Source organism: Asparagus officinalis, chromosome 6 (assembly GCF_001876935.1).
Source record: "Asparagus officinalis chromosome 6, Aspof.V1, whole genome shotgun sequence".
NCBI classification, from domain to species: Eukaryota; Viridiplantae; Streptophyta; class Magnoliopsida; order Asparagales; family Asparagaceae; genus Asparagus; species Asparagus officinalis.
The window spans coordinates 18059822-18082823 of NC_033799.1; the positions used below are offsets into that span (position 1 = coordinate 18059822).

General features: G+C 38.9%; 1 protein-coding gene and 1 non-coding gene across 4 annotated transcripts; both read left to right on the plus strand.

Annotated features, from left to right (window-relative positions):
• On the plus strand, positions 1515 to 8881 carry LOC109845374 (probable choline kinase 2). Of its 3 annotated transcripts, none has more exons than XM_020414619.1 (8): positions 1515 to 1761; positions 2760 to 3126; positions 5569 to 5690; positions 5771 to 5966; positions 7188 to 7305; positions 7432 to 7485; positions 8213 to 8313; positions 8606 to 8881. In XM_020414619.1, the coding sequence occupies exons 2-8, from the start codon at positions 2776 to 2778 to the stop codon at positions 8717 to 8719; spliced, it is 1056 nt and encodes a 351-aa protein (XP_020270208.1). In that variant the 5' UTR covers positions 1515 to 1761; positions 2760 to 2775; the 3' UTR covers positions 8720 to 8881. The 3 variants fall into 3 exon arrangements, with proteins under 3 accessions (XP_020270208.1, XP_020270210.1, XP_020270209.1); XM_020414621.1 differs by lacking the exon at positions 1515 to 1761 and adding an exon at positions 1861 to 1933; XM_020414620.1 differs by lacking the exon at positions 1515 to 1761 and adding an exon at positions 2148 to 2238.
• On the plus strand, positions 9269 to 9339 carry TRNAG-GCC. The gene has a single exon. It is a non-coding gene; the product is annotated as a tRNA-Gly (tRNA).

Below are 23002 nucleotides of genomic sequence, written 5' to 3' on the forward strand. Positions count from 1 at the left end.
TTTTGCTAGAGCTTTGCACAGATCGTCCTCTTGTAATCTTCGTCTTGGCTTCTTGAAAATATGAGAGTCGTCAGATTGTAACTCCCGATGTTGATTGTGAAGGCTGTTGAATTGGGGCCTTCATTAGTTGTTGTGAAGGTCGTCAGATTGTAACCTTCTACGTGAAAGTCCTCAAATTGTAGCCTTCTGGAAGTCGTCAGATTATAACTTCCATCATCGGTGTTTGATGAGGGATTAACTATCTATTGTGATTTTTAGACAGCCTACAGAACCCCCTCCAAAGTTTTCGAAAGTGTGGGAGGGAAAGCGGACGAGGGGCTTTGCATGGCGGGTGGGAAGGCCGACGAGGGCCTGTGCACGATCCAAGAGAGGAGGTGACCAGAACGAGTTGCGGTGCAGCGGAGAATTTTTTTTCAAGAACCCTAGATTCGGACGGAGAGAGAAAAGTGCACTTTTCTCCCGTAATCGGCTTCAAAATAGGGGAAATTTTTTTGGGGTAAATGTATAGCTAGTGCAATATCTTTCCCTCACTTTCTTTTTTGTCTTTTACAAAACAAACACCTGATTGTGAAGGAAATTGTGAAAAATACCCTCTGTCAATTTTTCAGGGGTCTTTTTCTGTGGTTTTTGGACCAACCAAACAGCCCCTAACACTATAACTCCTGGGGGTGACGTACAATATTCTATTCTATATGATGTTCTGATAGAATCTTTACTAGAGTTTCTATAAATCATGCATACTCAAAGAATTTTATGTAAAGTGCCCACTACATGGGTGACCTGAATAATTGAGAAGTTCCAATGTGTCTCACGATTTTGAGTTCAATTTTAGGCTTCAGTTATAAAAAACACAAAAAGAATCTTATATAATCTATCCAAAGGGGGTGTTAGTCAATTGAGACATTTTCATATAAAATGGGATAATTGTTAAAGTGGAATAATTTTTCGCTAGTGGGATAAATAGGAACAATTTTGTAAAGCGGGATATTTTGATAAAATAACATAGGATAAATTTTTATAATCATGAAATATATATTTATACATTTTAAAGATGTAAATACTATTTATGTATTTTAAACTTACTATTATTGATTGATAATTGCTTACAAGAATGTTCTTTACTATTAAATAACTTTTGGTTAGACTATAAGATATTAACAATTATTATTATAATGATGGTCTAATGATGGTGATAACCATAATAGGAAAAAAATAAAGAAAGAAAAAGAAATATAAAAAATAAAAATAACAAAATTAATATGAGTTCTAGTTTTTTTACCACCTAGTTCCAAGCTAAAACTTGGAATAATTTGAGAGACTAGAACTCTCATTTTTATATAGAAAAATAAAAAACTTGGGATAATTTTGTATCATTATCCCAATTCTAGTTTTGTTCTGTAAAATTTTATTCTAGTTTTAGTTCTACATGACTAACACCTTAAAAATTTATCCCACGGATCATCCTTGTTTCAATTTTAAGCTCTAGGTGCCTACGAAAGGAAAATCAAGCATGGGTGCATTTTTGGGTGAACAAGAACAGGTACGTCACACATCCCAACTCCCAAGCAAAACCCGGTAGCCGGCCACCTGCGGCCGCTCATATAAGAAACACCCCGCATTTCCAGCGGGACCTCCTGAAGAACACCGCTCCTACGGATGCTGTCTGCTTAGTCTCCTCCTTCGCTCGTCGAGTCCGCAGATCCGAAGGTCTGTCTCGCCCCTCAGCCGACACGTGTCTCGATCTCGCCCGTCCATCCGCTGGTAAGCTCATTCTTCCTCATCCTCTTCGGCGCGCGGACCCCTCCCTCGTTCACGATTAGGGTCTCGTTTGAGAATTTCGCCCCTTTTCGTTGGTTGTTTCTTGTCGTTTGTGAGTTTTTAGCGAGAATTCTAAAGTTTTCTTTGATCACTGCGGAAGTCGTCGATCTCGGAGGTGAGGAATTGAGGAAGAAGTTAGGGTTTTCGTCGTGATCTTTTTCAATTTAATTTTTAAGTGAGCCTATCGGATCTTTGCGTGCATGCGGTCGTCTATAATTTCTTGGGTCTCTGTTCGTGCCCATTTGCCACGTGTATCGACCTCGCTCGCCCCCGCCCCCGCCCCCCCTCTGAAATCGGTCTCGTCTCAGATTCAGAGTTCTACGAGGTTTCCTGATTTTTCTTCAATTTGTAATTTTGAGCGGGAACCTCGGGGTTCTGTTCGGTGATCTCGTCTGTGGATGATTAAGGGTTTCATTTGAGGTTGTCTGCTTTTTTTTCCTGTATTTTTCTTTTTGTTGGTTTTTGTTATAATGTTTCGTGATTTTTAAGCGGGAATTTTGAATTTTTTTAATTGTTGGTGTTGAAATTAGGGTCTCCTAAGCTGGTAGTTTTTTTTTTCTACACTACGGACGCAAGAAATTGGCTAAAGCTCTCTTTTTTTTCCCCCTTTGATTATTGTCGAACCTAAATCATTCTCGTTTCAGATTTATATTGTTGTTCTTTCCTTGATGTTTTGTTATTTGTTATTGAGCTTAATCCTTGCTGTTGAAAGTGCGCAAATTCGGAGTTGAGGAAAGGAAGAAATTATGTTTTTCCTTAGGAAGTGATCTTTTTCTGTCAAAATCTTAAGCTGATCTATCAGATCTTTTGAATGCATGCAATCATTCTAATTCTATTAATTTCTCTGGTCTCTGTTGTCCTCATATATGTTTTATCGAAATATTCCCATAAAAATCATTTGAAAAGCAATGCGTAATAAACTTTTTCCTCTGTTTCTTTAGTGTTTCGTTTACCAAGATGGTGGTTGTGGAGGTACCCGAACCCATTGAAGAGCAGGAGAGAATTCCTAAGGAGGCAAAGAAGATCTTGCATGAATTGGCTTCAGATTGGAGCGACGTGGCTGATTTCAGAGCATTAGAAGTAATTCCACTGAAGGGGGCAATGACGAATGAGGTTTATCAGATCAAGTGGCCCACCGCAGGGAGATCACGGAAGGTTTTGGTTCGGATTTATGGCGAGGGTGTTGACGTGTTCTTTGATCGCGAGGATGAGATCCGCACATTTGAGTGCATGTCGAGGCATGGGCAGGGGCCGCGATTGCTCGGTAGGTTCTCTAATGGACGAGTAGAGGAATTCATCAATGCCAGGGTGAGAAAAAGATTCACTTTTTACTCTTTTTTATGTTTATATTTGGGATTTGTTTCTTCAGTAAATGTGGGCATCTTCTATTTGTTATATTACTTTAGAGAAACTTCGCTACAAGCTAAATCCAAAAAAGAAAAAAAAATGCAGAGTCAATGTTCGGTATATGCTGTAGTATTTTTCATGAAACTATACATTAGTGAGATGTTGCTGGATATTGGGTTGATATTTACATTGCACGCTAAAGGACATGGTTTCTGAATCACTCTAATGCCTTTTTTTTTAAACCTGCTGATGTGCTTCACCTGAAATATATCGTTCAGTAACTGAAAATTATTATAGTAAATTGTAGGCCTACTGGAGAAAATTAGTAACTTCAATTGAATTGTAACAATTGTTAATACTAGTGTTGTGAATATGTGTAATATTTATTAGCTGAACCAATGGGCCATGATGCATTTGTTCCAAACCTTCTTCTGGAGGGAAAATAGGAAAATAAAAATTAATGAACCATGCCGAGTATTATTTAGTAGGGTCATATCTAAGTAACATATCTGTTTAATAGGCGAATCCTGCATATTAGCTACTTTCCTGCTGCACCAACCACCTGTTGGTGAGCCATATTAATAGTATATATTGGAATTCCAGATTCCTTCTGCTCTCTCTTGTATAGCCATGGGACACCCATATATTGAGTTGTTCACATGAGATGCTATCTGGAGCAGTTTGGAGGCATATTAGCATATTTGAGGCTTCCTACTAGTTTCGTGTCTATTGTTTAATCGAAAATTTTGAAGTTTCCATATGCTTGCGGTTAGATGCTTAATGCTGTCCCTTGATTGGCAAATTTTGTTTCTGGTGCTAAACATTGAGATTTGTTCTATTCTAAATGTACTTTTTGTAAAGCAGAAAAGGTACCTTTTGGTTCTTAAGGTATCTGCTTCATACAGGTACCAGTTGTGTTAAAGTATTGTAAGGTGGAGAAGACGTGAGAATTAAGAAATCATAGGGGCCACTTATTGCTTTTTCTGCTAAGAGACAAATATTTACATTAACCTGTGAGAATGAACTATCTGTTGCAACTATTTTCACTCAAGATATTTAGATAATTAAGACTTACAAATGTTCAAACTGTTCCTTGTCAATGGATCAATATTATTTGGTAACAAAATTTACTGTTTACCTGCAGTCTAAATGTATTTACCATATTTTTTTAATCCTAGCTTATTCTTAATAAACACCACAATTATTATTTTGCTAGTTAGTTATTTTTTTCTGACGAGAGTAATTCTTCTGAATGATATTCTGCGTGCACTATGTGGGGTGATATTCCCCGAGTTTTGTACTTAAGAGTGTATAGCTATGACTCTCTACATCACTTTCCTATGTTGTTAATTTCCTTAGCAACTGTAATTGACACTTAAAGAACTCACAGTAGTATGTACTAAAATGACTGAGGAGATGGCCAAAATTGGCAGGTTGAAAATATAATTTTATGTTAGGATACATAAAATTGGCTGTGCTTTGCTGTCCTGATTCAATTTGTGACAACCATCCTGTTTCATTATGATTTCTGTACGCTAAGGTTCAATCAATATATATTCCATAGGGATCTCTTGCAGATTATCTCGAATAAGAACTTAACAGTGGTCACTGTTTCTATAACTGTGATTCTTTTTTCCATTTACAAGTAATGGAATATAGAGAATGGACAGAAGTGTGAGGCCCCTTTCCATTCAATAGAAATGGAATATAACAAAAGTTCAACATACAGCCCCCCAGAATGGGAATGGCTATGTCTATTCTTTTACCATGAAATTAGTATTCTTAATGGCGTGTGTCTCTGTATGATAATGAAATTAATTTCTTTGACTAATTTCTTAATTTTCATGGATGATTAAAGTTGCAAAGCAGAAGTCAATGACTTAACAGGGAAAATGAAGAATTGTCTCATGATAATTAAATCTGTTATTTTTTCTTTAATTTGGGATAGGGTGTTGCCCACCAAAACCTATACAAATTAAGGTAACAAATATTTGTTAACCTAAAAGAAAGTTAGCAAATAATACCAATTCAGATATCATTGGGAACATCATTGGAATATCAGGTGAAGGTATATAGTGATGAACATAATTGACAAAAGATTGCAAGCCATATGGTACCTTTATTTTTTGGTGCAGTATCTGAAAATATTTGCATACCATGCAAACTACAATTACAATGATTATTGTATGAATACATGCTCTGGCAGTTTTTCACATTAATCTGGCATGAAATTGATGCTATCCCTAGGACATAAATTCTTTATTGAATGACTTCAGGTTGTGTCTGATCTTTTTGTTGGAGGGTGGTCCTTTTTGTCTAAAACTAATGATGATATTAGTTATCATGTCATCATAAACTGTTTGAAGCAGTTCTGATCTTGTTCTGGCTGTTTCCTAACTTCAGACTCTGTCAGCAGCTGACCTACGGGATCCAGATGTATCCGCTCTCATTGCATTAAAACTGAGGGAGTTTCACTACCTTGATGTTCCTGGTCCAAAGAATGTTCTTCTATGGGAACGATTAAGGTAATACTGCCGCTTTTACGAAATCTCATACTTAACGTAACAGTCATGTTACTAAATTTTGTTATTTCTCTTGCCTTCAGAAATTGGCTCGAAGCAGCCCAGAGTAGGTGTCCTTCTGAAGAAGCCGAGGAATTTCGTTTAAATGTCATAGGGGAAGACATCAATACTTTGGAAAAATTACTGTCAGAAGAAGGTCAGAGGATAGGATTTTGCCATAATGATCTCCAGTATGGCAATATTATGATTGACGAACAGACCAGGCAGATAACAATAATAGTGAGTTCGTACTCTGCCTCATGCTTCTGTAAATACCCTTTGAGATTTTTTTATGCATTACAGATTCATAAGAAACTAAACTATTTACAGTACCATCGCTTAGGAATATCAATTATATAGTCTAATAAAAATGTTAATACATTTTTTATCAGCAATGTTCCTCTGTCCATACTTTTTTACTTGTAGCTATTTTTCATTGTTGAAAGATATAAATCCATCTTTTATTAGTGAAGTGAAAATGTAGTTTTGTGCGCGCACGTGTGCATGCGTGGTGTGTTATGGGCTCTTTGTTTTATGGGCTTATTTTATTATCTTTTCAAAAATATGGTTAGAGTTATTATGATAATTATCATTAAGCATTTTGAATAAAAGCATGGAAGGCTTGGTTGGATGTTGGTTGTGAGTTAAGAGTGCTATTGTAATTTTGGATCTCATAATACATATTAATGTTATCTAAGTTCTCATCTTCTGCAGGTTTTGGCATCAATAGAAGCTTGAATTACAAATCCTGTTTTTGAGATTCCTTTGGTTGCTTTAATTGTTTAGGTAACTGCAAATTGAGTACTGATTTTTAAGTTCCAATATTTGGTATAGTTACAACTAAAAAGTTCGAATACATGCAAACTTTGGATGGTTAGTTTGATGCTCCCCTAATTAATCTTCTTGTTTCAGGAGGTAGAAATTTGTTTTATAACTAGCACAAGGATTGTAATCTGTGTAAAAGCACTAACTTAAGCTAGATCTTTTTCCTAACCAAAATTGGGCATAGTTGCACAGACTTCCTTGTAAATTTAATTTTGTCAAGTTGGTCCAAAGCAGTATATAAACTTGTGTTGATGAAAGTTACTGGTGGTTGTCATTTGGACGTACACATGCATTTGTCTTAGCATCGGAAGGCATCATGTTGTCTTATTAACCAAAAATACCATCCTCCTAACTGGTACATAAAGTCCTTTACCAATACATGTATTGAGCTGTTTGAATTAGAAGTATTTGCTTTACCATGCAAGCGTGCAATGTTTTTCTTCTTGTACATGTCTATAATTTCTCGCTTTTTTTAATGAATCTGCAGATGCGTTGACATAGATCCAACTTTTGCTGTGTGCTCTATTGTTACCTCTTTCTTTCCACATTTTTATCCTTACAGAAGAAAGAGTGCATCTTGAAGTTGTCTATTATGCATATGATATCTTTATCCTAATGTTTTCTTTTTTTTCTTAGGACTATGAATATGCAACTTTCAATCCTGTCGCATATGACATTGCTAATCACTTTTGTGAGATGGCTGCTGATTATCACACAGAAACACCTCATGTTCTGGATTATACTAAGTACCCAGGTTAGAGATTATTGTTTCTTGCAATACTTTCAATGTCCTCCACACAGTTTATTCCTCAGTGCCATCCGGGATCTAGATTGTTTGCTATTCATATTTTGGGACTGACTTGTTTGAAACTGGCAACAGATCTTGAGGAGCGGAAGAGATTTGTCCAGGTCTATCTCAGGTCTTCAGGTTCAGGTAAGGCCTTATGAAAAGATAGAAAAGAGCTCAAGTGCAAAGTGTCTTATTGTTTGTACTTTTTTTACGATACTTGCAACAGAAGCTTTTATTTTGGACTTCATACTTCACAACTTCATCTAATTCAACATATGGGCAAGCTTAAAAGATTGATAAATGGAGTCTTTAAGGAGAGACATCTTATTGACTGAATTTTAGTCCTTGATTTATAAGTGAATCTTCTTGAGTCATGAATAGCATAGAGGCATGTGGATTAACTCGCATATGTTGCCAACATGGTTATGCCAGAGAGAGTGCATATCTGTCTTGTATTTTAATAAGTGCTGAAGTAAAAGTGATATTCTTTTAAAGCACTATACATAAATTCTTCCAAATTGTCCTTCAGCGTAACTTCTGCATTTATTAAAAGTGGTCATTTGCAGGAAAGTTGTCTTTCAAATCCATTCCCATTGTCATCTATAGAGACTGCATCATTAAATTTTCTTGTTTGTTCTGTTGCCATCAATTAAGATTTACCCCTTCAATTTGTTATGGAAGCATAAGCCATCTTAATTGTATCTAATGATTGCTAATGACGAACAAATATACGCCTACTAAGATATGCCCCGATCTAATTTTTTTTGCTCCATATGCCTAAAGAATTGCACGTTAGATTGAGGATTGCCCTCTTTTTCAAACTTGTAAACCTCTCTTCTATTTTGACATTTGCCTTCTTTTTCTTGTATAGATAAGGAAGCACAAGATGCGGAAGTTGAAAATCTGCTCCAGTATATAGAGAAGTATACTCTTGCAAGTCATCTTGTGTGGGGACTTTGGGGAATAATTTCCGTAAGTCAGTTTTTCTTGATCATTTTTTTAGATAAATTAAAGATAGCATGCTCATCTACCTGGAGTAGCACTTATTACCCTCAACTATTTTAGTAGCACTGTATCACCCTCGATTGACATTTTGAGATGAATTGAGGGGGTGATAATAACTGCTAATAAATGAGTTAAGGGGTGATGGTGCTACTGAGCTTTTAAGGAGGGGTTATATTCAATTTACCTTTGTTTTCTACAAACATGAATTTGAAGGATTTTAATCTAAGAAGTCGTTTTTTTATAATTCCTTCTGTTGTAGGCACATGTAAATGAGATCGACTTCAATTACATGGAGTACGCAAGGCAGAGGTTCCAGCAGTACCGGCTGAGGAAGCCCCTAATACCGGGAACTGGATCTGATTCTGTACAATGAATGCTCCGACGCGGCTGTAGTTTTATCTGTAAATACACTGATGATATAGTTTGTCAATAAAATCATACGATTGGGTTATGGCATAGAGTCTTCAACGTAGTCCTATTGAAATTGATGTTCTTTCACTTCCTGATTTATTCAAGGCGGTGGTTTTGTGTCCCATTTTACGCTTCCAAGTAAGAGTCATCTTTTACGCTGCATTCTCAGTTGGTTTCTGTTCTTCGAGCATAAGATGATGGTCATGCGTTTACTCACCTATATCCCACTTATGAGTAACTCACCCTAATTAATATGTAAAATTGGTATCAGATTTGGTCATTATGTTATCTCGACTCTTCAAGTTCTAGTCGAGGACAACAAATTGGGATATGGCCTGGTTAACGTAGATATTCTTGTCTTTTAAGATGAGTACAGGCTGTAGTTTTCGGAGCGAGTGTGTGAAAAGCTAGTCAACCATATATATGTTAAGGAATCTGCCACTGATGCTAAAACGGCGAAAACAGAGATTGGGGAAAATAATACCATAAAAATATTGACGCCTCGCAACAAGCACCAGTGGTCTAGTGGTAGAATAGTACCCTGCCACGGTACAGACCCGGGTTCGATTCCCGGCTGGTGCATGACTTTTTGAACAATTGTTGATTTACATTATTATATTAATCCCCAAAAAATGTAGCTGCATAAAGCTTCTCTTAAACCTACATTATTATATTAATCCCCAAAAAATGTAGCTGCATAAAGTCTCTTAATCAATCTTCAGAAAAAACTAATAATTGTTTTTATACGTAGTACTAACAATGAAAAGAAATTTTTATATCTAGAATTAAAATAAACATTAAGACATAACAATGACTCTATGCAAAAACATATTACGTGCAAAATATTGATAGTAAAAAAAATGATTTAATTTGATAAAGGTTAATCATAATCAAATTCAATCGACTCGACATTGATTTAATTTTATAATACTAGGTTTAAAAAATGATTTAATACTACCCCCATCAACTAAAATGCTATTTAGCCAAAATGTTTAAGCATTTTCTGATAAAATTGAATTAACCACAAATAACAAGAGAACAAACTTACCACTAAGATCTGGAACAACACTAGTGACAGCAAAAAATACAAGAGAACGTACATACTTGCAGGGACTTATTTAAAAATATATCAGATTATGATTTTTGGGGGCCAAAATAAGAAAAACCCTAATTTTAGTCCTAGTCCCAGCATGATAGAGCAACACTTTGATAATAGGACAAGGATTCCCAGCTGTACAGATTTTGGATGTATTCTTGAGACTTTCGAAAGGACATACCATAGTTGAGATAAAAAAAAAGGTAATGGACTTGTTTAATACAAATTTTATTTCAAAGTAACATGAACCTTACTTCGAAGCGACACGTTGTTGTTGAACTATCTTCAAAGTGTAATAGCACTGCTACAAATGAAAGTATCATAATAAAAAAATTATTAATCAAATAACACATTAATATGACCATTTATATTCACTCCCTTATTTCTAGGGGGTGACATTATACCCAATCAAATCTGTGGTCATAATAAGCCCTCATAAAAACTTCACCGACTCACTAATTCCTATTCCCAAAACCAAATTAATCCCATCAAAATTCCTCATTTTCTCACTCACTATCTTCCTCATATAAAATCCAAACTTCTCCTCAAACACCAAATTAACAATGAAGACCCTGGGAACTCTAATAGCCGGTCTCCTCTGCTTCAGAGCAGCCTCCCTCTCGAGCGCAGGCCGTGTCGGCGGCGGGTCCCTCTACCTCCCCATCATCAACCTCGTCGCCGGCCTCGACCTCAAGACAACCAGAACCTTCTCCGCGTGGTTCCTCATATGATGCAAGTTTACATTTTAACCCCTGCATTTTGTGCACGATTTGGGGGGGCCCCAAAGTCGGGGGCCCTGTTCTGTGGAGCCGGGTGAACCGCCTCAGCGGCGCCCCTGTTTTTTTCCCATGACGACTTAAACTAAAATACTACGTGTTAAGGTATTTATTCTGTGCCTTGTAGTCGGCTTTGTGTGGGCATTGCAGCTCTCTCTGATAAAGACGTCTTCATCGGAATTACAGGGTGCTCTTTTCCTCTTGAGATCGATTTGTCTATTGGGAAAATTGCTTTTAGCCCCTAATTTCCTTACAAGTATTCCCCCTCCCAAGACTTTTTCAACGATCCCAAAACCCCCACAATATTATCTTACATTCTTTTAGCCCCCAAAACTCGTCCCCACGTGAACCGATGTTTAAAACAAATCCCCAAAATACCCTTTGATTAACCGCCTCCCACTTCTCAATACTACTCCTCGTCGATCGTATCATCTCATCTCTCTTCTGTCCAAAGCGAACCGACCATCCCCATTACAAAACCCTAACCCTAAATCAACACACTCCAGAGCTTAATCCTACACCTGATCGGAAAAATGGTCGGCAAGTCAACTCTCAAAGCAGTCGTCCCTGTCGATTTCAGCAAAGACGACGACGCGTCACAGTACATCGTCTCAAAAATACCTTCGAGCGCATCAGAGTGGACTAAAGCTGGCACATCAATTGCTGATATTCTAGAGGACATCGCAGCCAGTCATTCTCATCCCACAAGTCCAGCTCAACCCAAAAAGTTAGTCCAGCGCACAGATCTAGAGGGCAACACTGGCACCGAGGACGCCTCTGGAGCGCTCCTAAATCTACAAAGAGGATTTAAATAGACACATACGACAACACAAAAAATGTGATTTTTACCGCAAAATTTAGTTGTTTATGATGTTGTATGTTGTGATAATTGTGAAGGTTACAGTTAAGTTGTGAATGTTAGCTTGTAGTTATCAAGAAAATTCATTAATTGTTAAGGTTATGCATTAGTTGTTAAAGTTATGGATATGTTGTGAAGGTTAATGTTAACATGTGGCCTGTTAGTTGTTAATATTAAGTGTTAATTGTTAATATTATGAGTCTGTTGTGAATGTTACTTTTTATATGTGTTTGTTAGTTGTGAAGGTTACTGTTGACGGATGGTTGTTAGTTGTGGAGGATACTATTGACTTATGGCTATTAGTTGTGAATGTTACTGTTAACTTGTGACATGTTAGTTGTTAGAATTATGCTTTTATTGTTAAGTTATTGATTGGTTGTTGAGGTTAGGTTTTGGTTGTGAAGCTTATGGATTTGTTGTTAAGTTTACAGATTCTTTGTCAAGTTTACAGTATAATTGTTATGGTTACATATTATTTTCAAGCTAATTATGCCTTGAGGTTTTACTTTGTAGACAAAAGGCAAAGTCCCAATCAGAGTTACGACCTACTTCCAGTTTTACTGCGTACTATGAATTCATGCATACTTTAGTGCAATATATGGGGCAAAGGCATCGGGAGGCCTACGATAGTGTATTCAGACACTACGTTTATTTTGGTCCTCCTGGTCTTAATCTTCCAACTTTCAAGCACGTGCTAAGATAATGGAATGAGAAAAGGATGAAATTTGACTTCACTGAAACAAAACCTAAAGAAGACATCGAGTGCTCATTCAACCTTGATTGGGTAATGAGCCATACATGGTTCTCCAATGAGGGGGATTTTGTTGGCCCCAACTGAGATAGGAAAAATCAAATTTGGTCGAGATTTTTTACCAAACCTGAGGGTGATAGTAGTATGGCTCCTCCTCGAGCACCCACCATACGCCATGTTGAGGATCTACTCATAACACTTGTACAATCAACCGATCGTCAAGATGTGAAAGACTTTGTCTTACTACAGATCCTCTATTACCTGAGCATGATCTGGTGTCCAAGCATTGTTCCTGGCATACCAAGGCACTTGTTCAAGTATGTTGACAGCATCGAACATGCAAATAAAACTGCTTAGGGGACCTATATATTCAGTGAGACAATTGATGCGATTGAAAAGGCATTGAAGGATCCTAGACCAGAAAAGAAGATTATATATCTGTAAGGGTGTACCTAGCTTGTTTGTGTAAGTATTCCTACTTTTTATTGTTTAGAGCAATGAGTAAATTTTATGCATTATTGATTGTGAAGGTTGGGGTTTAGTTCTTAAGTATAGTTAGTAGTTGTTATGTATACAAGTTGGTTGTTAAGGTTGCAGATTGGTTGTTAAGTTTACATATTAGTTGTTAAAGTTACGATTTTGTTGTAAAGGTTGCTTATTTGTTGTTAAGGTTACAGATTAGTTATTAAGGTTACAGGTTGGTTGTTAATGTTACAGATTTATTGTTAAGATTATAGTTTGATTGTTATGGTTACGGTTTTGTTATTATGGTTGCTTATTTGTTGTTAAGGTTAAAGAGTGATTGTTAAGGTTCTATTTTTCTCATATGCAGCTATGGTACTATGAACTTATTGGCATCAAGAAGTTAGCATTGGGAAGTATGTCACGATCTCCCCTCACAAATTGGGTAAAACTGTAAGATGTTGCAGGATCCCTGAGATTGACCACTGTTGTAGCTAAAACAAGGCAAGCTACTATAAAGCTTCCACAGTTCCAGGACCAGGTTTAAAGTCTTGAGGGAGGTTTGTGGGGAAAGGAGTAGGAGAAGGAGAAAGAAGAAGAAGAAAGAAGAAGAAGAAGAAGAAGAAGAAGAAGAAGAAGAGAGAGAAGAATAAAGAACCGGCTGCTAAAGACACCGGTAGAGCACGTAGTCTAAGACAACCTCTTCCAAAAAAGAAAAGGGGATTAGAAGATGATAAAATTCTTCAAGGATGGGTAAGCATTGTAGTAATTGTGAATTGTAAATTTCTTGTTAATGGTGTCTATTAGTTTTTAATTATTTTTTAATAATAATCTATCTGTCCATTGTATAGACTATGCCACATAATATTGATAAAGCGGTCGAGTAGCACAATGAGATCATGATCAAATAGAATTGCATCAGCAAGTGAGCTATTGAAAGAGGATCGCGATAATGAATCAAAAATTACGTCGCGACAATGAGAAAAAAATTCAAAGATCATATTGCTACCGATCGACTAGAGATAACTTCTCTATATGTAAAAGTGGTTTCTCTGCCTGCACAAGTGAGAAGGCTAAGAAAGGAGCTGAGCAATGCCTAATGCAATAGCCTCACTGTATATAACAATAAGAGGTTGACGGGAGAGGTGTCTAGCCCAGCGATGGAGCAACAAACTTGTACATGTTAGATCCTTTTTTCATTACTTGTGAATTATATTGCATAGTTGTTAAAATTATAAATTAGTTGTTAAGGTTAGAGATTAGTTGTTAGGGTTACAGATTAGTTGTTAATATTAGGGATTTGTTGTTAAGGTTAGGGATTAGTTATTAAGGTTAAAGATTGATTGTTAAGTATACAGATTGATTGTTAAGTATAAAGATTACAAATTAATTGTTAACTCTATGGATTAGTTGTTAAGGTTAGATAGTGGTTATTAAGTTTTTTCATAATTATATTTTGAATCTTTTGCTTTTTTTTGTTTTTTTGTTTTTTTTTGAATCAGGCACTCCACACATCGTGGCTGACATTGAGATTGAGAGGGAATCCCCTCAATCTGACTTTAATGATATTAATAAGGAAGGAGAAGGCCCTCTACCAGGGGAAGTTCCTCCAACAGAGGATTTCCCATCAGCTGACACAACTGACATTGATACGGAGAGGGAAGGTCCTCGCCTAGAGGAAGTCCCTCCACCAGAAGCTGACATATTTTTTGAGGATGAAGAAGTTCCTCTTATTATCAAAATGAATAAGAGAAAGTGGGATGCAAAGGTGCCCGCACCCCATAAAATAAGTAGAGCAAGAAGAAGGATGAAGTCTTCCAATTATGTAGTTACCTCTTATACTGAGGGGAAGAAGAAGGTAGCCAAAGAAAAACAAATTTTTGGGGGAAAAAGAAATAATAGAAGTGGGAGAAAAGGAGGAAGAGCAGGTTGGGGAAAAGAAAAGAGAATTACCGCCTGCTAGGCCACATGGTGATCCCCGCTCAATTTGAAAAAGTCTCATGAGTTCCCCTATGAGCAAGGAAGAAGAAAAGTACATGAATGACTTAAACACGGGGATTCCCTATCCTGAAGGCTTCATCATCAAGTTTTATGATAAGCACCCGATAATTTTTCATAATTATAAGGTATCGGCAGATGTTGCTGCCCTGCTGACGGAAGAGGAGAATAAAGTTCTCAACCATTTCTGTATTTATAGGTGTTTGCGTCAAAAGTTGACTTTGTCATGGAATTCATTATATCTTCGGTCGATTACAATAAATTTAAAAAAGAGATAGCCTTTTTATAAGACTCCTTTTACACAACAAAAGGAAAAATAACAACTCTTGAGAAACAAACGCAGAATCGTTGTTTGGATCGCTACTTGCGTGGGATCTTTGCCTGTGCCGGGAGCGCTTTGGCTCGTGGACCACCAAATAACAGATTCTGATTGAATCGTGAGGGTTTAATGATTCTGACTTCGTTTATCGAAGTGAGAATTTGAAACGATATCTTATCAAAGTAAGATAGTCGTTCTTCTTAAGATCAAGTCAAAGCTCGAATCTTAAGGAATTGTCAGAAGCTCAAGAACTCTGCTCTCTCTCTGCTCTCTCTGCTCCCCAAGTGCTCAAAATGATCAGCCTCCTTCAAAATGGCCTTCGGGGGGTATTTATAGCCCCTATGAACAGTTGGCGAAAAACAGGCTCGCGAGACAGCATTTGCTGTCTTGGCTGCCGAGACAGTGTTTGCTGTCTCGGCGGGCGAGACAGTGTTTGCTGTCTCGGCCCGCGAAACAGTAAACATTGTCTCGGAAAAGGAATATTCCTGGCAGTTTTCACTGTAACTGCCTTCCCACGTTTCAAACTCCGCCGCGGTACCTTGGTCTGCCGCGCCTTAGCCGCGGCACCTTGGTCTGCCGCGCCTTAGCCGCGGCACCATGTCCTGCCGCGCCGCCATATGTTGCTTGATGACGTGTATATTGTTCTTCTATATCGTCTTGAGTGGTGTTTGAATGTCTGTAAGCATTTTTTGATGTCTACAGATACCCCCTCCAAAGTATCTCAGACTCATCATTTTTTTAGAGAGGGGTCTGGGACACTTTGGATATGATAAGCTTTCCCTGCAATTTCTCCAGTGCTTTGTTGAGGAAATTGCGTAGAATGGTCTGTGAATGACTTCAATCCTTGACTTTTTTTTTATCTTTTAGCTTATTCAGTGCTTTGTAGAATAGCTAAAATTCCTCCGGTGCTGCGTTTATCGCGTGGCCGTTGTCGAAGTCTCAAATTAAAACTGCTGTCGAAGAATTTGAGAAATAGTTTATACTCATATACTATATTGGAGTGTTCGGGAAATAGTTTAACCTCATATACCCGTTGGGAGGTAATCAGGTTATTCTTAAGAATATTTTGAGTAATATTCTCCAGAAACTTCCTGTTGAGATTAGGGAAATAGTTTAGACTCGTATACCTATTGGAGTATTCTGGTCTCTTGTTTGTTGGTAGAGATGAACCCGATGATGGAGAGGAAGAATTTTATATTCTATCTCCTGGTCTCTTGTTTGTTGGTAGAGATAAACCCAGAATTGGAGAGGAATAATTTTATATTCTATCTCCTGGTCTCTTGTTTGTTGGTAGAGATGAACCCGATGGTGGAGAGGAAGAATTTTATATTCTATCTCCTGATCTCTTGTTTGTTAGTAGAGATGAACCCGATGGTGGAGAGGAAGAATTTTATATTCTATCTCCTGATCTCTTGTTTGTTGGTAGAGATGAACCCGATGGTCTAGAGGAAAAATTTTATATTCTATCTCCTAATCTCTTGTTTGTTGGTAGAGATGAACCCGATGATGGAGAGAAAGAATTTTATATCATATCTCCTGATGCAAAAGAAACTTAAAGTGGGATCTCCACTTGAAGAATCTGGACTGGTTTGAATAATCCTGACTGTTATAGGGTTTGATTATTCAATTCAAAAGTAGACCTCTCGTTCATGAAATGAATCGAAAGGGGATTTTGGTTAAGGTTTGACCAAGTGGGAGTTTTGAGGCGATCCTGGATGTTTAAAGGTTTGATCATTTGATTTGTGGACCTCTCGTTCATGGAAGGAATCGAGAGGGGATTTTGGCTTTGGTCCTAACTGTTTAAAGGTTTGACCATGAGAGAATTTTGTGAGAGAAGATTGATTCAACGAAGTGATCGAATCTTACCTCAGCAAAAGAGTATTCGTAAATCACCGTGGGGATGTAGTGTTTATTACTTTGTTTGTAATGATCGGGTTACCCCTAAGAAAATTACATATAGCATTCTTCCGAGAACTTCCCGTTACATGAACCATCCACCCCCAGCTTTTCTTGCGAAGCTGGGTTTATCATTACGTTTAGCTGTATGATCGGGTTATCCTTAAAAGTACCATGCATGGCATTCTCCAGGAACTTCCCGTGAAGGAAAGGAAACAGTTTAGACTCATATACCTGTTGGAGTATTAAGGAGCAATTTATACTCGTATACTTTTCGGAGTGAGATGGAGAAGCAGTTTATACTCGTATACTTATCGGAGTCAGGAAAAACAGTTTTCGCCGTTATGATGCCGGTGTCAATTAGGGCTTGGATCTTGTTTTTGAGTCCAAAGCAAATATTGGTGGGATGAAGAACCCTTCTGTGGTATGCACGGTAGTTTGGATTTGTAATCATCTTAGCACCCTCCTGATCTTTAATAGGCGGTAGCTCGATTTTATCATTGGCGAGGAGGTATTCCAATATGACTGGAGCTTCATCGTCTTCGAAAGAATACTCCTTTTCGAACCTCGGATCGAGAGTTGCGTTCACAGCAATTCAGGAATTGTGGATGTCATCGGTTGACCTCTCTCAACTTTCTTTCTTTTAAGAAAGTGTTCAGCTTGTTCACCACGTAGTTTTAACTCTTTCCAAGTGGTGGATGGTACGACCCCCAGGGCTTCCAAGACATCGATGGAGAGATTATTATGGCATGTTTGCAGGATGAACTCTTCTGTAACATGATCTCTGCAATTCATTGTTTTGCCACGGAAGCGCTTGACAAAATCGTCGACTGACTCTCCGTCTTTTTGCTTCTCATCCAGAATGGTTCCGATTGATACTTTGGTGTCATCATCGAAGAAGTTGCTGAGGAACAAACTTTCTATGTCATCCCAGCAATTGATGCTCCCTGGCTTGAGCCATCGGTACCAATCGAAGGCGGGCCCACGAAGGGTGCCAACGAATGACCGGACCATTAAAGCCTCGTTTCCAGAGATCATGCCCAAATGAGACTTGAAATAAATCAAGTGCTGAATCGGCGAACTCTTCCCCTCAACGGTGTGAAGTTAATCAGATTGAACTTCGCTGGGTACGGTATTGAATCTCATTCTCTTGGATAGGGACATGGAATACCCGTCTTCTTAACTTCTTGAGCCGTCATCAAAGCATTGACTTTGTTTTCAAGCTCTTTCATTTTCTTGTCCTCATCTTTATCTCTCTCTGAGTGATGTCGAGCAGAAATAATTGGGCCACCCCCAGTGTTACTAAGCGATGCAATTGAACCACCCCCAATGTTATTATTGGGAGGATCTGTTGAACCACCCTCAGTGTTATTGTCATTGGGAGGTGTATCAGCCATAATGACTTCATCCACTTCTGGATCACTATCATCTATACCATTCTGAGTGTGGCAGCTGGATTCAGCTCGCTGACTGGACTCAGGAGGTTGAGGTTGTTGAGTTAGCAACTCTCTCATTTGTTGAATAGCTAACTTCATCTATGTCTTCATTTCAGCTCTGATTTCTTCACGTTGCTTCGCTAGAGCTTCTTGAAGTATTTGTGCAAATTGATCAGAGGTGATTGTGAGTACTTCTCTGGTTTGTCCCGTGCTAGACATTGTATCATCAGAAGCGATTCAGAACAAGTGTCCGAGAATTCATCCTCCGAGGACATTCCTTCTTGCATTCTTTTGTAATCTCTGCGCCTGATGGCTCCTAATTGGAGTCGAGACATCCTTTGAGCAATTCTTGGATTGACTTTTCCTCTCGGTGAAAAGTCGGGATTTGAGTCACTTGAATGCCGCTTAGACTTTCTTTTATCAGCCACGTTGACGGTGACTTCAGGGAATTCATCATCTTGGGCAGCTGATTTTCTTTTGCGGAAATGTCTCGGTCTCGGCTTAGGCTTCGACAATACAGAGACTCTTCGTGGGATGGCTTCTCGTTTGAAACAGTCACATTCTGATAATGCTGCTTTAACGAGTCGCGCACAAGAACAATGAGAGTTTATTTCTCGAATAACTCTCTTTCAAAAATTATTCACAACCTCAACTTGATAATACGATTCATCGGTATGATTGCCAAAAAATCGTATTGTCTGTTGGCATGACCTCCCAGGTATAACGATATCATTTGGTGAATGCGTCTTCTTCTAGGGGTGTAAAACCTTGTTGGCATTCTCAGGAAAATTTATTTTTGTCTTTGAGCGATCCAAGGTTATGTCGGGAGTCGCACGTTTAAAACCACCCCCTTGCGGGTATGGAGTCTTAACGGGCTCCGAATGCTGATTTTGTTTAACTCCAGACTTTGGAATCCAAATTTTGCAGAGTTTTGGCGGTTCTTTGGCCACCGTTTCCTTGTTTCTTTCTCGTCTTTGTTGTAAGAGAGAACGGGCATGAGCAGTGTTTGCACGACGCTTTTGTATTCGTTCTTTGAGGGTCGAACGAGCCCTTTGGCGGTTCTTTGGCCACCGTTTCCTTGTTTCTTTCTCGTCTTTGTTGTAAGAGAGCACGGGCATGAGCAGCGTTTGCACGACGTTTTTGTATACGTTCTTTGAGGGTCGAGCGAGCCCTCTTGACAAAAGTTCATTCATCTGTCATTATTTTAGTAGAGATATGAGTGATTGGTTGTTGAGACAACTGAACCACTCGATGTCTCCTCGACTCTAGGTCCGTGTGATAACGAACCCCGTCGGTTTATTCCAAGGCCTTAGCTATTTGACGAGCGCGGCGCTGACGTTGTCTCTGACGAGCCCTCTTCGTCAGTGCCGGTGGGCTTTGATTTGATGACTCTTTAACTAGATAAGAGTCATTATGAGCAGAGGTGTTGCAAGTAAAATCCTCAGCAACAATCAGGCGAGAGTCTTCATTCTGTGCCTTCTTTGGTATATAAGTCTTCTTCAATGGTGAGATCCTCTTATACTTGCGAGACAATAAAGATCTTGAAGAGGACGATGAGAGATATTCCTCAAACTTGGTTTGGTCGAATTCGTATTCAACCATGGACTCAACCAGTATCTTGATCGTTGGCTACGACACGACGGTCTCGGCATCGAGACCGTTGGCTCCCACTGTGGTCGCCAGCTTGTTTGCGTCAAAAGTTGACTTTGTCATGGAATTCATTATATCTTCGGTCGATTACAATAAATTCAAAAAAGAGATAGCCTTTTTATAAGACTCCTTTTACACAACAAAATGAAAAATTACAACTCTTGATAAACAAACGCAGGATCGTTGTTTGGATCGCTGCTTGCGTGGGATCTTTGCCTATGCCGGGAACGCTTTGGCTCGTGGACCACCAAATCACAGATTCTGATTGAATCGTGAGGGGTTTAATGATTCTGACTTCGTTTATCGAAGTGAGAATTTGAAGCGAATATCTTATCGATGTAAGATATTCACTCTTCTAAAGATCAAGTCAGAGCTTAGATCTCTAGGACTCGCCAGAAGCTTCTTGAGGATGTTTGTGAAGAAGGAAGACTCTCTCTCTTGCTTGACATTTTGGATGACTTCCTTTTGAGCTGTGTTTGGATATCTCTCAGCATTTTTTGACGCCTACAATAGGTGCAACGAGTAAGTATTTAGCCCATATTATAATTTTATCGCTTTGCTTTTAAGGTTATCAACTAGTTATTAGGGTTACAGCTTGGTTGTTAAGGTTACGGTTTGGTTGTTAATGTTTCTGATTATTGTTAAGGTTTCACTTTGGTTGTTAAGGTTGTGTGTTTGTTGTTATGGTTTGGCTTTGGTTGTGAAGCTTAGGGATTGGTTGTTAAGGTTACGTATTTGTTATTAAGGTTGCATATTTGTCACTAAGTATATTAACTGTTTCATTCTTTTTGCAGTATGATTAAAGTGTATAAATCTCAATGGTCATCTATTGACAGATTTGAGCTTCTTTACATTTTACGTGGTGGTCGGCTTGATGATTTAGTAAGATAAAATTTATTCTTAATAATTATTGTTTATCATCTTTTATGTTACTATTATTTATTTCTTGTTTGGCATATTATAGGTACTGAGACGCTAATTGATACAATACGTGAATGGCAGAACATGCCTCAGAATGAATCATTGTAGGCTGTCTAAAAATCACAATAGATAGCTGATCCCCATCAAAACACCGATGATGGAAGTTACACTCTGACGACTTCCAGAAGGTTACAATTTGAAGACTTTCACGTAGATCTTTAAAGGTTACAATCTGACGAACTTCACGACAACTGATGGAAGCTCTAATCAAACAGCCTTCATAATCAACATCGGGAGTTACAATCTGACGACTCTCACATATCAGAGAGCTAAAACAAAGATTACAAAATGACGATCTTTGCAACGCTTCGACATAAAGAGACTACAAATCGACGGTCTCTTCAAATCAAACTGCGGAAGAAGTCCTCCCCGCGTACCAGCATCAAGATGCGCCGCATTCATAGCCACGAACGCAGCTCAAACGCAGCTCCAAAAGCTGCAAACGCAGCTCCAAAAGCTACAAACGCAGCTCAGATTCGGCCGCCAACGCAGCTCAGATTCGGCCGCCAACGCAGCTCATGTTCGGTCGCAAACGTAGCTCCAAAAGCTGCAAACGCAGCTCAGATTCGGCCACCAACGCAGCTCATGTTCGGCCACAAACGCAGCTTCCAAATCGCTGCACCGTTTTTCCCATGATCTGAGGAGATCACAACTCTACTCAAGAGTGATTTAAGGGGCGGTTACATCCCATGAGCCCCACTTAGGAGCGAATTAAGGGGGCGGTTACACCCCTTAATCCCCTATAAATAACTAAGAAATCAGCTTAGTTCGGATCCTTCTTTTTGGGCAGCAAAGAAGAGATCTCGGGCTGGCTTTTGGATCCTTCTCCTTAATAGAAAAGAAGAGATCTTTGGCTTGTCTAACTAATTACGGTTAAGATCAATCAACTCGTTCAGAGTTTCAAACTTACCACGCACGTTCTCCACAACGTCAAATCGTGAGGAGAAGACCATGTTCCAGTGAATCAAGACGTCGGATCGTCAACGAGAAGCAAACTCGACGCAAGCATTCGAGGGAGGCATCTCATCACTACCAAGAAGAACCCAGAATTAAACAAAGGAGAGAATCCAGATCATTCTCTTCTCTTTTGTAATCGGAAATCCAATTGCAATCGAGAGTTGTAATCATTCTTTTTCTAAGCAGTTAGAGAGAATAAAATCAAATACAGTTCTTTCCTTCATTTTCTTATTGCAAATTTTCCCACAAACAAAAGATGGCAACTCTGCTGGGGACTAGCTTCTCTGACGAAGAAGTGGTGGTGCAATCCGATGTTCATCTCACTGGAACAACCGTCGAAACTCTCGTGGTAGAGTTTGATCAAGCCAAGTTTGAGGAGGCCCTCTCCTCCGGATCCCTTAGCCCCAAGGCTATGCGCAAGATCTAAGGAAGACTGCTCGGACAGCCCCTCCCCCGATGGGGTGGGCTCAGCTTCAGCCAAACCCGCGCCAAGACGATGGGTATCGGGTCGAAAGATACCCATGGAGGTGACAAAGGCCTTGAAGCAGGCTAAGAAGAACGCCGCTCGACGAAGAAGAAGATCTGGACGACGAGCACAACTTCGAGAATGATGATCCTCAAGTCAACACGAGCTTCGTGTTTGTGAGCCTAAACGCGACCCTATGCCCTGCGTTTCTATTTCAGAATGCAAGTATCGCGTCTATGAGCCCAAACATAGGCTCTGTGTGAAGAAGACTGAACGCAACCCTCAGGGAACATAGGCTCTGTGTGAATAAGACTGAACGCAGCCCTCAGAACTGCGTTTCACCAGTAACACCTGGAGCTCAGGCATGCGTTCGGGTGACAAAACCCAATATAGAACCTGGTGTAGCGCGATTAGATCAGGCATGCGTTCGCGAGACCCCCGAATAATCTGCGTAGCGCGATTAGATCGAGGGGCGGATATAAGAAGTTCATGGATCCAATGCATCTAAACCAGATTCATGTTCACCAAGAGCCAGTCCTATCCAATCATAGACTGGGGGTTCCAATTCAAACCTCACGATCTGTGAGTAGTTCTCCTC